The following is a 15058-nucleotide window of genomic DNA, read 5'->3' as shown; positions in this document are numbered from 1 at the left end:
TATCTGGCAATAGGCCTGGGTCCAAGACCACCCCCCAAAGTATAGACCTGTTCATTCGGGGGGGTGCAGCCGCATACAGAACAGATCCTTGGTCAGGCCTGCTCACTAATATCAGTTCTGTCTTGTTGGAATTAAACTTCAGTTTACTAGCCTGCCCCACATCCACTCCAAACCTGCCCCCACGTACCAGTTCAGGGTTTCTACAGCCTCCCTGGAATTGGTCAGAAGTACATGATAGAGCTGAGTGAGCATCATCCGTATACCGGTGACAACTCAGCCCAAATGTCACTGAAGCAAATTTGGAAAATCTAATCTTGATAATCTTGTTCCTAAATGCTGTAAAAGGGATAAAAGTAACAAACACAAACCTGAGAAAGAGAAAGAATTAGGACAGAAAAGTATAACAGTTCTCTGGAAAACCTAGCTTTCTAGTAATTCAGAATATAATTCACTCTTTGAGAACATGAATCAAATAATACCTTGCTGTTAAACTTGAGACGATGTACGTCTTCTGCCTAAATAGAGAAGGGGTTGTGGTTGGTTGCAGAATACTTGCTTTGCATATAGAAGGTCACAGTTTCAATCCCTGGCAACTCTAACTCCAGTTAAAGGGAGAGAGCCAGTTTGGTGTAGTGGTTAAGTGCATGGACTCTAATCTGGGAGAACCGGGTTTGATTCCCCATTTCTCCACTTGCAGCTGCTGGATGACCTTGTGCAAGCCATTGTTCTGTCAGAGCTGTTCTTTAAAAGAGCAGTTTATGTCAGAGCTCTCTCAGCCCCACCTACCTCACAGGGTGTCTGTTGTGGGGAGGGGGAGGGAAAGGAGTTTGTAAGCTGTTCTGAGACTCCGAGCGAAGGGTGGGGTATAAATCCAATCTCCTCCTCCTCTTCTTCTTTCTCTTCCTCATAAAAAGAGTTGAAAAAAACTCTTTCTACTCGAGATCCTGCAAAGCTGCTGCCAGTTAGACTAGACAGTGCTGAGTGAGATAGACCAATGTCGTAACCCAGTATAAGGCAGCCTGATTTGTATTCAGATGAAGTGGAAAAGAGATGACATACATCATGGTTTATGATGTTCAAACAGAAATTAATGACACTTCCAAATGCATTTAGAACTATTTGTGGGTATGATGCCAGCTGGGAAATTTTGCTTTTAGAACAGGGCTTGTCTGACATGGGGATGAGGGTTTATACGAAGTATAGCGGTCAAGTGAAAAGATAGATGGGGGCCCAAGGGGCCCTCAACAGGGTGAGATGTTTTGTCTCACCAAGTAACCCATTAAATTGTTTCAGTAAGAACAGGCTTCCTGGGTTTTAAGGGGACTGAGCAACTGATGCCTGCCCACTGCAATAAGGCCTTGCCAGAACTGGATAATGTGTGACTTGCGGGTGGGGTCTGGGCAGCCAAACCTGCTTGGTGAGTCCCCAGTCTTGAGTCACTGAAGAGACAGGTGGAGTCCTGCACTGAGAGCGGTCGCACCTGGTCAGCGCAGCACTGAGCCAAGTCCTGGCAGCACCATGGCACTGAGTGTCAGCGTTAAAAGAGTCACCCAGATGCCAGGGACAGGGGAGAGGCAGGTGGAACTCAGCTTCCGAGGTGCGGAGTGTGGGGGAATGGGGAAAAGATGCTGTGTGGAGGCAAAAGCCGCACAGGGCTTGGGGAAGTGAGAAAGGGTGGGTGGGAAATAGCTGCTTAGAGTTCTGTTGGAAAAGGTGGTAAAACAAGCAGCTGTGTGTTTGTGTTGGGGGGTGAGACAGTATCCTTGGGGGACTATCTCTCATGGGCTCATTGTTAATTGTATCGGCTGGGTAGTACCTCTGGTGCACTGGTTAGGATACCTTTTTCTTCTGTTCCCTCCCCGCCCCTATTGTATAATTGTGGGAGGGGGCTATCTGTTATGTGAACTGTTTCTTTGCTCATTCTGTCATGGAATCATGAAGAAATCTCTGAAACTGAGGCCTGCTTGATACAAGATGATGTTCCTACATAGATTTCCCTTCCTTCCTGCATTGCTGCCTTCCTGCATGTACATGTGTGCACATCATCAGGTGTCTGTTTCACTGTGTGTATGTGCTGTGGGAAATGGCTGCCAGTCAAAGCTTCCTATTAAACCAGAGTAGTTAAATATTTCATCATATGGCTGTGTACACTGATGTGAATAGCTATATAGGACATTTGTCTGGTGAGAAGCAGCCTTCTTTAAGGGAGAAGAAAATCCTCTGGATTCTCCCCCTGCCCTTGGGAGTGGAAATGTTTCTTAAACTATAGCCACTTTTATGATAAATCACTAGAGACATTTGGTCCATCCCTAATAGAGAGACTTGGCTCACACAATCCGTTTTCCCCAAGTGCAGGAAAACTGTGTGTTGTTGAGCATTGGAAGTACAGAGGAGGCTGAAGTTAAGGAAGAGCAAATAAGGAACCAACTTCAGCCTCCTGAAGTACAGCACAAGTTTTCTCCCTTCCAAGTCAGTGTACCTCACAGTTTACCTCACGCTGCAAAAGAACACAAGTCTCTGATCCAGCAGGCAGTATTTTCCTCTTGTTTTGTTATGAGTACATATCAAGAGCTGTTAGAAACAATCGTGATCTAATCAGAGTATTGATGATAATATACAGCATTTCAAATGATACAGATGATCTTTTCTAGAAGAAATGTACTTCTTTGAAAGAAAAATGTAATGAGTGAAATCAGTCTCCCTTCCAAGTCAGTGTGCCTCACAGTTTACCTCACGCTGTAAAAGAACACAAGCCTCTGATCCAGCAGGCAGTATTTTCCTCTTTCAGAACTCCCTTTTCTGTCCTTTTAGTCTTCTGGTCTTTTCCTCTATTGGGCTTAATTAGCCCAGCTTCCGAGCTAGTAACTGTTGACTCACAAGCTGATAACAGTCTGGGATCCATTTTGCACTCTATCCTACAACTTAAACATTTACTGTTGCTACCACCCCCACCCTGTAGAAGGAATTGGTGATATATAAGGTTCCCGCATCATTACAGCCTCTCTCTATGGTAAGTTTTGTTTCCCGTCAACAACCAGTCAACCTCTCACATCCTCAGACAACTGAACTGTTTATTGCCTGAAACCTCTGGTTATGATTCATGTCACATATAATTCAGTAACTTGTCTTTCATTTTTTCATACTCTCTATCACCCAGAAAGCCTATGTTCTAGAGTCTCAATCACTTGTTTTGAACAGTCACTTGATGCAGAGGCTTCCTTTCCATAATACCCATGCACAGTTATCGACCATCAGAACAGGTCACTGAGTACATGAAAACTGTATTACTACAAATTAAAATCTCAAACCACTGGATGTAATTTGGAGTTTTGCTTTAACTTCTGGGGGAAAGTCCTTAAGTCGCTTTTACTGTTATACTTACTTCCTTATAAGGATTACAGTTTGAATAGAAAAATACTCTAGAAATGTATGTAAGGATGCCAGTAGTTTGGGGTCCAAACCTGAGGGCCTGTTTTGGCCTTTCAAATAGATGGTTACCACTTAACTCTTTAGGCAGAAATTTGGCTTGAGGTATACATTTGTGATAAGGTCCAAAGTTGGAAATCTCAGGGAAGACACAATGGCTTTATCAATAGTGTTAGCACAAAGGCATCAATCTTGAGGCTCCTCTATCAAGAGATTTAAGGAAGCTTTGCAAGGCTTTTCAGTCACCGCCGTAGGGTTGCCAACCTAGAGCCTGGAGTCCTCCCAAAATTATAATGGATCTCCAAACTATAAGATCAGTTACCCCTGGAGGAAATGGCAGCTTCAGAGGGGTGACTGTATGATATCACATCCCTGCTGAGCTCTATCACCAAGCTCTGCAACCAGATCTCAAGGAATTTTGCAACCTGGAGTTGGCAACTCCTATTGCAAGGCAATGGATGACTGGGAAGGTCTCCCAATACATAGTACTCTCTACAGCAAAACTCTTTTTGGTCAACCCAGGGGAGGGACTGTGGCTGAAGGGCAGAGCATCTGCTTGGAATGCAGAAAGTCCCAGGTTCAATCCACAGTATCTCCAATTAAAAGGATCGTTTAAGAGGTGATGTGACCTCACCTTGAGAACCTGGAGAACCACCACCCATCTGAGCAGATAAAACTAACCTTGATGGACCAAGGGTCTGATTCACTATAAGGCAGTTTCATGTGTTCATAGTAGGGCAGCTGCTGGCAATTGACAGAAGTTGGGGGGCCAGGGCATGGAAGTTGCCACTGGCTGATGGTGTTACCTCGCTTCTTCTATTCCCCACCCCAGCAGGAACCTGGTAGTCCTATCATATCCCAATAGTGTGCTGGAGCTACAGAGAACCTTCAGTTAATATTGCATTCTAGCGGGAACACAACTGAGCTGATAAACATCTTAAAATGATTAGAAAATCACCATTCAGTCATAGGGACTGAAAAGAGAAAAGCAGTAATAACAGCCTTCTCCTGATGAAGATAACTGATTAGGTTCAGAAGCCGCTGGAGTGAACAGGAAGTAATTAACCACAATTTGGGTATAGAAACAAAAGCAGGAAGTGAGAGATAATTAGAGGGAGAAGCAAAACCTTTGCTGAATAAATTAGATTGACTTCCAACAAATAAACCCAATAGTGGGACCTTGCTCATGAGGACTGGCACTGGCAATTTTTAATGGGACATTTAGCATGATACTAAGCGCTGTGTAAAACATTTCAATTCTGTTTGTAGCTGCAGGTGGGGGTGGCTCTTTTAGCAGCACAAAATATTTATATTGTGGAATCACTCATAGTTGGATGTTCTAGGTATTTCTACTTCTTTATTCATCTGATTGGGAAAATTTCTTCTGAACGATTGTTTGGAGTTCCTAGCGGTAATACTTTTTAAAATATTTCGCTCAGACATAGCAGAATGTATATTCCCTCACTGATGACACTCATCTAGAATGGGTCTTGGATGAAAGACAGACTGTTTGGGCTCACTGTAGGTGAGGCTGTGGTTCAATAACAGAGCATCTGGTTTGCATGCAGAACATCCCAGGTTTAGTCACATCTCCAGTAGGGAATGTGAAAGACCTCTGAGACTCTGGAGCTGTTGCCAAGCAGAACAGATAATAACTGGTCTTCTTAGACCAATAGTATAAGGTAGTATAAGGTAGCTAAGTATGTTCATGTGTATTTTCCCCAAAGGTTTTACTCAGAAGACCAGAAAGATATTCTGTGGTCAGGAAGCTGTCTTTGGAGAGGTAAGGAAGCATCATAAAGCTCTCTGTTGTCATAGGGACTGAGCTCACGGCTGCAAGCAAGCACTTCCCCTTCATACTTTTTGTTTCCCACAGTGAAACTGTGTATCCAGGCTGCTGCACTGTGTGATGCTGACTGACACGGCTGAAAGCCTGAGCACAGACTCAGCAATCAAATTTATGTCTGCTCTTCTGGGTTGGTTCTATAATGCAGTGATCTGCAACCTCCCATCCTGCCCACTACTAGCCAGCCAGCCACTCATACAGTTGCCGGGCCTTTCTGGGTGCTCCAGGACAAAATCCTCCCTCTAATGCAATGCAGCAAGCCGCTTATGCCAGTTCCCACAATCTTGTGAGAGTTTGGCCACCATTTCTGGCTGCCTGATATCAGTGCAACCAAACTGGTGGCTGAATTCTTGTCAGAAGTAATCTTGCAATAGCTCAATTGCCTGGGATTAGGCTGTTTTTAGTTAATTGCTAGAAAATCTAACAATTTAATGAAAAATTTTCACTGATTTTTAATCATTTTAATATTTTAGGCAATGAGTGTCAGGGAATCTATCCAAGTACCACAACTAATCAAGTACATGGAAGTCCCCCCTCCCCCAGTTAATATAGATTCCCTGATATCTGCTACTATACAGCTGAAAACTGTTTCCTGAGCTGAAATAAATTCTGTGGTGTGCAGCATTTATGTTGCCTTAGGCTCTTATAACTCTGACTTCATTTCAGAACTTAAGAACATAAGAATTGCCTTACTAGATAAGACCAATCTAGTCATTATTCAGCGTCTCTGAAATCCCATGCACAGAATATGAGTTATCTTCCGTTTTCCTCTATTATTTGGCGTTTAGAGGTGTACTGAGTGCTTCTGAACACAAGTTTCATAGATGCATCCTCTCTAAATTTTTCTAATCTATGGAGAGAGGTGGTGTAAATGTTTCCTAAATAAATAAATAATCCTCTATTCCGTAGTATTAGTTAAATTTGTTGGTATAATTTCTCCAGTAAGTCTAGCACATTATGTTGCTAAGGAATGAGTACAAAAAATAATCACAAACTATTTCTCATCACCATTTTTATAACTGATGGCAATTTCTGTAGCTAAACAGATGTGGCAACTCACAGCATATATTCTGTTAAGACACTCCTTAGTTTTGTACTGTCTAAAAGTATGTGGCATGAAGAACTGGGACATGGGGTCATTCAGAAGCTCTGACCATTCATTCTCTTGTTCATTTTTGCTTTTTAGCTTTTTCACTGGCCACATTATAGAAAGCTCATTATGGAAGAGATGCTATTAGTTAAAGTTTACAACTGCAGTAAAGTATTCAGCAACAGGTAGGTTTGTATTTCTTTCAGGGGGTGATATGAGACATCTGCCAGACATTAGCTTAAGGAGATAGTGCATGGTTGATATTGCAAATGTATGTTTCACAGTGATACTGACCTCAGGACATACTTCCCCTGGGGGAGGTCTTGTTTCTCTTTTTAGCCTCAGGCGTTGATACTTTGTAACTTAATAGCCTTGCAGTGGAGTCTGGCTGGCACAATTAGATTTTGTGGAGTTAAATGCCTGTCCTTTACTTGAATGTCTTCAGAATTAAATCTTTGCTACTTTGCTGCATGACTGTGACAACCTCTCAAAAGTAGGGCTGGGCTAAGGGATTAAAGGTAAAGGTAAAGGTTCCCTCGCTCAAAAGCTAGTCAAATCCGACTCTAGGGTTGCTGTGCTCATCTCCGTTTCCCAGCCAAAGAGCCAGCGCTATCCATGGTCATGTGGCCGGCATGACTAAATGCTGAGGCACATGGAACGCTGTTTAGGAGGCCCTAAAATGACCTCATTCATCAACAGCCTGTATTTTACTTAGGTTACAGTCAAGCATACATGCACATATGTGAATTTTGATACACAGAGGCAGCTACTCTCAACAGAGAGATATGCCTGTGGCTATGGCACGGTACATCAGTAAGAAGCATCATTGTAAGAAGCAAGTCACAAAAGAACCTGTTTAAGGGTGCATGCGATGCTCCTCTATGTAGTGATGGTCAGTGAACAGTAAAGAAGGACTCATTACAGAAAAGTGGAAAAGAACTCAGGCAGTAGGCTGAGCCCTTTCCTTACACAATAAGAACCAAAGGAACAGGTTTAAAAAAGCTCCAAACCCACAGGAGAGGACGCATATGCTGTGCCTCCTACAATGTTGCTCCACTAGTAGTTTTGGCCACCCTTCTTCCCCTACCTATTGTTAGCAAGGAAGGCTTTACTTTGTCTCCCAGGAAGTGGGGGACTTAGGACCTGGAGAAGCAGTGGAATGGGAGGTTCTGTAGCTGGATAGAGTCTTGCTGCTTTCAGCCTTTCAAAGGTACAGCCATGAATTCCAAGTTGACACCTGACCATGTGTGCAAACATGCATGCCCACCCACAAAAAGAGATGTGTTTTTTGTCTTTTGAAATTTGCAGTCCATATTTATATGTCTGTATTCATGTATCCTTTTTTCATTTCATTATATTCTAACCTACCTTATTCTAACACTGCCTATTGTGTTGTAGACTACTTGGTACCTTAGTCATCAGCCTTCAGCACCTGGTAACATCTGGAAGACTTAACATCAAAGAAGCTCTTGTTGACAAAAACCACAGAATCACTGGAGTATGTTAACACCACTGTCATATTATTTGAAAAGTAACAGTGAGAGTGCTGAGAGTAGTGTAGTGGTTACAGTGTTGGATTAGGACTGAGGAGACTTCAGTTCAAATCCCCACTCTGCCATGAAGCTCACCGGGAGACCTTGAGCCAGTCACACACACTCAGCCTGGCCTATCTCACAGTGTTCTTGTTGTAATTACTGTGCAATAAGGTCCTTGGAAGAAAGATGGGATTAAAATGTAATAAAATGGGGGTGGATCCAGCGCAAAATTTCTTCTTGCAGCAGACATGAGGTGCAACCAGAAGTGCAAGAAAAAGATTACAGTAGACACTTGTGCTAAGTCACACCGTATCCCCATTTGCATTTCCTCTTGTGCAAACTATTGTATCCCCATTTGCATTTCCTCTTGTGCAAGATCTTGTGCAACTAATTTCCGTGCTAAGTCTGCTTATGTTTCCACTTGTGTATCATTGGATCCAAGTGACCCAGTAGGTCCCCCCCCCCTATTTTTGCTGTGTAGCCCAGAATTCCTGGGCAGTTCCTGGGCAGTTCAGCACCTGCCATCAAAAATGGTATGGACCTGGAGTAGTTTAGCATGAGATTAGTAGTTCGTTTGACCTTGTTTTTGCAGAGAGAGATGGTTGTAATCTGTATCCCAGTCAATCTAATGGCCAGTGCCCCCTTGATAACACAACCAATTAGCTCAAGGTGACTTCACCTAATTTTATTCACTCTGCTGTGCTGTTTTTAAGACTTAATAATAACAATGGTGGCCCTCCTAAATGTTTGCCTGTTCCTGTACAGATATACATTGAATTAGAGCTGAAATACCAGCCTCCTGATGGCTCAGCAGGTTTTTTCAGCAGGAACATGGGCTGAAGAAGATTTTGTCTATCAGATGAAAGACAGGTACCAAAATTATTGTACAAGACTATTATTTTTGCTATCACAGATTAAGGTTTCAGTTCCAATCAAAGAGGGCTCAAATAATTTCAGCTTTCCCATAGCTGTATCTCCAGGGTGCTGTCCAAAGCTGTTTCTCCCCCCCACACACACACTTACTTTTTGAATCTTGAATTGTTTCCAAAGTTGCTTAAAAACCAATCTAGAGAACTGAGGTGGGGATTGGGGTTATGATCAACAGTGTGCTTGGGAATGCTGTAAGTGGATATGGAGGTCGATAAATAGGATCTGCTAAGGAAAAACTACCATTATGTGGTGGGATGATGTTCTCTGAAATAGCTTTTTATTTGCTACTATAAGGCCCTGTTCATACGAGGCGTTTTGGGCCGGGAGGGGGACGGAATGGGGGCGGAGCAAATGGGCGCGATCCCACGGCAACATCTGGGAATCGTTGCCTGCCTGGCCCTGTTCCGTCCCAAACGCTGATACCGCGCAGCAAAAAAGCACCACCTACGTAGGTGGTTGTATCCCTTGGAGCGCCTCAAGCCAGGCCGTGGGATCGGCCAGCGTGTCCTTGCGCCACCGCATCTCGGCCCCCAGTGTCACGGCAGGACCAGGGGGCGTGACACAAGCAAGCAAAAGTCCAGGAACAGTCCGAGGTCAAGCCGGGCAAACCAGGTAGCAAGGTTCAAGCAGGTTTAAATCACAGTCCAAAAGCAGGGTCAGACATACCAAAGTTTCAAGTCCATAAATCACAACAATACCAGAGGAGTCAGAGATGAACGCAGGGTCAACAAAGCCAAAGGTCAAAAGCCGAGGATCAAGCCGAGAAGAATTCCACAAGGTCTGGAGCAGAGATGCAAGGATTCAGGTCCTGAACAAACGACGTTGCCAGCACAAATGACTGCTGGCAACAGACTTGCATATATACAGTGCTAGCTAATCAACTCATTAGCTAGCCAGGAGTGAGGACAGGATCCTGTCAGTAATCAGGGCTAAGAGATCTTCTGGCACGCATGCGTGCATTCTGCCTTCGCTCTCTCAGCTGTTGTCTTCTTACATTCCTGAGCCTGGTTACAGGTGGAGGCGAGTCTGATGATGAATTACTGGGCTGCAGCAGAGGGATCACGCTTGGTCTGAGTTCTCTGCTGTGGCCTGTCCGTCTTGGGTGGCCCTTCACGGCATAGCCCACAGCTTCACTGAACTATACAAGCCCCCTCGCCACGACAAGGCGGTGATCCATGAGGGGGAAGTACATGTTATGGAGCCCTAAATTGTGTTTTTCAGAAGTAGGTCCCATTGAGTTCAGTGGATCTACTTCTAAGCAGATATGCTCAGGATTCCAGCTAATTGTCTTGCATTGTAACCATGACTAAATATGTTTAAACTGAGATAGAATGTATTGATGATGATGATGAAGATTATTACAACCTATTTCTTAAATGGAGTAAAAAAGGGAAGGGGAGAGAATCTTATGCAAAATTGTTTATGCCAAATTATAAAGATTTGTCGGAGAGAATCCTATGCAAAATTTGTTTATGCCAAATTATAAAGATTTGTCTCCGGCAATCTCAGTGTATAGGGAAGAACCATTGAAATATAATACATGCTTTCATCTTGAGCTTAATGTTCCCTTTGTGTGTAATGTGTGTGTGTGTGTTACAGGCCGGAGGATGTGAAGCAAGCAGCTGCTCTGGACAGGAAGGCTGCAGTGCTTGGCAGGAAACTTGTGAAAGGCCTGGAAACTGATGACGACGATGATTATTATGATGTGTCTGACATGGAGTTCTCAGGAATTGTCTTCTGCCCAGTGAAGAGGTACCTTTCCCCCCCTACCAGACTGCTATTCCAACTAAGTGCCTTTCTTCCTATTCAGAATGAGCCTTGCTCTGTGTTTTGGTAGAAATTTGGCATTTTTGTCCAAAAAGTAATCTGGGGCAAGGCAAACACTCCTTTCAGGACTGCGTATTGTGAATTCACTGGCTTGGTTTGGGAAGTTGGTGCAGTTATATGCTGCTTATGGTGCTGTAACACAGTGCACAGAAAGATGCTGCCTTTACCTTGTTGTTTCTGGGGTTGGGAATGCTCTTTTTCTAAACCACCCCTAGTTGTCACATGTACCAGTCAGAACTACACCTTCCAGTGTTGACTTCTATAAGCGTTATCATTTTTGCAGTAAAACTTTTGTCTATTTCATCTGTCAGGAGCAGTGTGATCCAAGGTCATTTCCACAAATGAGACTTAAATCAATTTTATTACATTTATTATATTTCTATTCCACCTCTGAGCTACAAAAGCTAGCAGCTCTTCAAGATCACTCAGTAAGCTTTAGGGATGAAATGTAGGCATCCAAACATGGATTTTTCTCCAGTCCTGATCCAGCCATTGCAATATGCCTCACAATTATAATATAAAAACCATTTTGCCTTTTAAACAATTAAAATAGCCATAGTCCATTTTTATTTTCACTGTCTAAGTGGCTAGAAGTACAGTTGATTATAATCTTCTGCCTTTCATCTCACTTAAATTATTCAGAAAAGATGCATTAGAGACTGAAAATGTTCTTAGCTTCACTCACAAAATCACCCTGTTTCTCCCATAGAACTTCCATTCCCACAAGTTGCCACTCCCATATTGTGTTCCTTTGAAACTCATGGGGACTGAGTGATTAGGGAAGCAATCTGGAGCATCCATTCTTCATTGTCATTTTTGGTCAGAATTTGCAAGCTTATCACTATTTGACTTTGATATAGGTTTATGAATATTCAGATGCACTCAGAAAATAAAACATTTCAAGCCACAGGTCTTTTGTTAATGTTTTATTGGTGCTTTATTTCCATTGTAGCCGTTCTAGAGTCTTCTCCAAATTGGACCTGTATGCTGCTCCTAGGCCACAAAACTTCCAGGTAAAGTCCTTATTGCTTTCCGATTTCAGGGATTGTGAATGTCGCTTCCCCAAACCACACACAAACGATCAATTCCTTAGGTTTCTTGTTTATAAATCCTTAAATGTTCAAGGAGCCTACTTTGGAAATTTTTAGATGAAAATAAAGTTTCTAAGTGGCCCTAACTCACCAATAACTTATGAAAAACCTATGGCATTTGAAGTTAAGACTCAAAAACTTCTCAGACAAGCAACTGAACCATTTGCCCATATCTCTTATTTAATTCCCATTATGTTGATTCCCTCAGATTGATTTTAGGAAATGCATTGTGTCTACAGATTGGCATCAATATAATCGAAGCCCAGAAACTGGTGGGAGTGAACATTGACCCATTTGTGGTTGTGAGAATTGGAGATGAGAAGAGACACACCGCAACACAGAAGTCAACCAACTGCCCATTTTACAATGAGGTATGTAATGAAGATTACAAAGCCACCTGATTTCACCACTCAAAGGTTCTTACCAGATTGAAATTACTTCTGCTGCATACCTGACTGCAAACTGCTACCAGTATCTCTTTGGGCCACTTCTTATATTACAAATTGAGTTGAATTAACAACAAATGTCAGGCATGAAAACTGCATGCACAGATCACTGCTGCTGTGTACATATGTCAAGAAGGTGTATTTTGCTATGTTATCAGCACATGTATACCAAGAGTATGTGAAGCAATATTCTTTGCAAACATTTTGCAGTATATGAACAAGCTCTAAATTTCCATTGCCCTTTGGTAAAAACATCTTCTGTAGCAAGGAAGATGAAACATGATAGCACTCTAGGGGCTTACTACTCTGAATTTTTCCTCTTCTCTTCCAGTATTTTACGTTTGAATTCCATGAACCAAGAGAAGTTATATTTCATAGACTCATCGAAATTTCTGTAAGTATCAGAAGCTGTTGTGGGAAGAGGGTCAACATACTGACAAAGGTGATAAGAAGCACCCCAAACCAATTGGAGTCATGAGACATACTGTAGTCCTGTACTTGAGGCTTTCTAAGTGATAAGAAGCACCCCAATACTGTAGTCCTGTACTTGAGGCTTTCTTTCCCCTTCCTCTTCCCTTTGGAAAACAGTTCTCTCAAGAACAGTGTGGAGAAGAGAATTTATTGTTCATTCTCCTGTTGAACACTCCTTTGGAAGTGAGCTATGGGTTAGATCCCACCAGCATTTCCATTTGGTCCCTCCCAATTCCCCTTTTAACTGCATTCCCAGTGCACATGGTGCTTTACAGAATTTTTTAAGCTTAAAAAAAAAGAGACTCCTGTCTCCAAGGAGCTTACAATGGTGGCCCCTAACCCATGGAATGCACTCTCTGTCAACAACTATGCCCTGTGGGACTTGCTTAGTTTCCACAGGGCTTGTGTTGTTCAGGTTGACCTTTGGAGGTTAACCAGATGCTCTGGGCTGATTTGATCGTAGTATGGCACTGAGAGAGCCAGTTTGGTGTAGTGGTTAAGTGCACAGACTCTAATCTGGGAGAACTGGGTTTGATTCCCCACTCCTCCACTTGCACTTGCTGGATGACCTTGGGCAAGCCATAGTTCTGGCACAGCTGTTCTTGAAAAAGAGCAGTTTCTGTCAAGAGCTCTCTCAGCCCCACCTACCTCACAGGGTGTCTGTTGTGGGGAGGGGAAGGGAAAGGAGTTTGTAAGCTGCTCTGAGACTCCTTTGGGTAGTGAAGGGCAGGGTATAAATCCAATCTCCTCCTCCTCCTTCTTCTTATTTTATATATACTATTTGATTTTGTTGTTTTTTAACATATTTATAGTGATGTTGTTCTAAGTACTGTAAGATGTTACCAGACACCACCTCCCCGGGTGAGCAGCGACTAAAAAAAATGTAATTTATTGGTTATTGCTTTTATTGTTTTACTCATTTTATGTTGTAAGCTGCCCTGAGCCCACTCTTGGGATAGGGCGGGGTATAAATGTAATAATAACAACAATAACAAAATAAATAAATACAATACAATATGAAAGTGTAGTAATAAAGTCAACAAAGAAAGCAGAGGCAGAATCAAGGACAGCAAGGGGTGAGTAGGCACTAAGTACCATTACACGTACTTAAACTTGGTTACAGTTGAGAACAAGGGTTAAGGCGTTAAATGAAGTGCCTCATGAAAACTGTGTTTTGGTTCAAGGAGGAGAGAATTCCTAGCAGGCCTGTAGCCTTGGGAGCGGAGCCCCATCCACCCTGGGAGGATGTCGGGGGGCTGAGGAAGGAAAGAGAGAGGGGGGCTGGGGAAGGAAAGAGAGAGAAGGCATGCCTTCTCTCCCACAGCACTGCTGGGTAATCTAATTAAGTTCCCCACCCCACACACTGTTGGATAATCTAATTAAGTTCCCCACTCCTCTGCCCCAGCGCCCTGGCCAAAAAATTCTGGCAATGGGGCTGATTCTAAGATCTCAGAATGTTACAGAATGTTACAGCTATTTGTATTGAAGAGCCTTAACAGATTTGCCACACATCTGCATCTAACAAAAAAATAAACTAGCCCTGGGTTGATTTAGACAACCATTTATTTAGACATTGATTTAGACAACCAGTGTATCTCAGAGTAAAAGACACAGACTGGTTGTCCGTAGCATTCCAGGCTACTGTATCACTGCTGGGGCAGTGTGATCATCTATACAGGCTTAAAGAGAACTGTGTGTGTGAAGGCACCTTGAGCCAGTCATCTGGAATAGAGACATATTGTCTTTATAAACTGATATTTTTACTAGAATAGCACTCCACATTGCTTTTGGTATAATGCTTTATTAATATCTAAATTATTGATTTTACAATGAATAAAATGATTGGATTGATCATGTACACTGAAAAGAAATATAAGATCATGAATTATGCACCTTACAATTTCTCTGTTCTTAAACTCATTACACAACATAAGCAGAGACAAGAACAATGATAGCATGTTACCTCTAATCCTTTTCACCACCTCTGATCTTTTTGAGCCACTTATCATTTTCAAAACTAAATACCACTTCTAGCCTCTTGAACAGCAACAGTTAGATTCTGCACTTCTTTTTAACGGCCATGTCATTAAATACTGCGTGGGTGGTTTATGTTACTGCACAGGTCTTTCATTCAAAGAAGATCCCATTCCTAGGGACGCTCATAGGGACGTTCAAGATTGATCTAGAGACTGTTTACAGCCAACCAGGTACAGTACATGAAGATTCTTGGAAGTTCTTCTTTCCAACATCTGCCTTTTGATTCCCCTTTTCATCGCTTTACTTAGGGCCAGACTACACATGCAGGTTTTTTAAGAGTTGAGTCCAAGTTCTCCGGACTCAACGTGGGTGCCCTGCAGCCACACAGCAGCTGCAGGGAATGCCTTTTTTAAAAAATG

The 15058-nt window shown here is 42.7% G+C and overlaps 1 protein-coding gene across 1 annotated transcript in view; it reads left to right on the top strand.

Annotated features, from left to right (window-relative positions):
* Positions 1 to 15058, top strand: part of LOC107107842 (fer-1-like protein 4) — a 90748-nt gene that overhangs the window by 11616 nt on the left and 64074 nt on the right. Inside the window, exons 2-8 of the mRNA XM_015408191.1 lie at positions 4696 to 4837; positions 5154 to 5209; positions 6459 to 6547; positions 10427 to 10579; positions 11954 to 12116; positions 12523 to 12585; positions 14785 to 14869. Coding sequence (XP_015263677.1) covers positions 4696 to 4837; positions 5154 to 5209; positions 6459 to 6547; positions 10427 to 10579; positions 11954 to 12116; positions 12523 to 12585; positions 14785 to 14869 — 751 coding nt within the window. The remainder of the gene's footprint in view (positions 1 to 4695; positions 4838 to 5153; positions 5210 to 6458; positions 6548 to 10426; positions 10580 to 11953; positions 12117 to 12522; positions 12586 to 14784; positions 14870 to 15058) is intronic.

Source organism: Gekko japonicus, unplaced genomic scaffold (assembly GCF_001447785.1).
Source record: "Gekko japonicus isolate JY-2015 unplaced genomic scaffold, Gekko_japonicus_V1.1 scaffold211, whole genome shotgun sequence".
Lineage (NCBI taxonomy): Eukaryota > Metazoa > Chordata > Lepidosauria > Squamata > Gekkonidae > Gekko > Gekko japonicus.
Note: the sequence above shows the minus strand (reverse complement) of the source record. Positions and strands in the feature narration are given on the sequence as shown.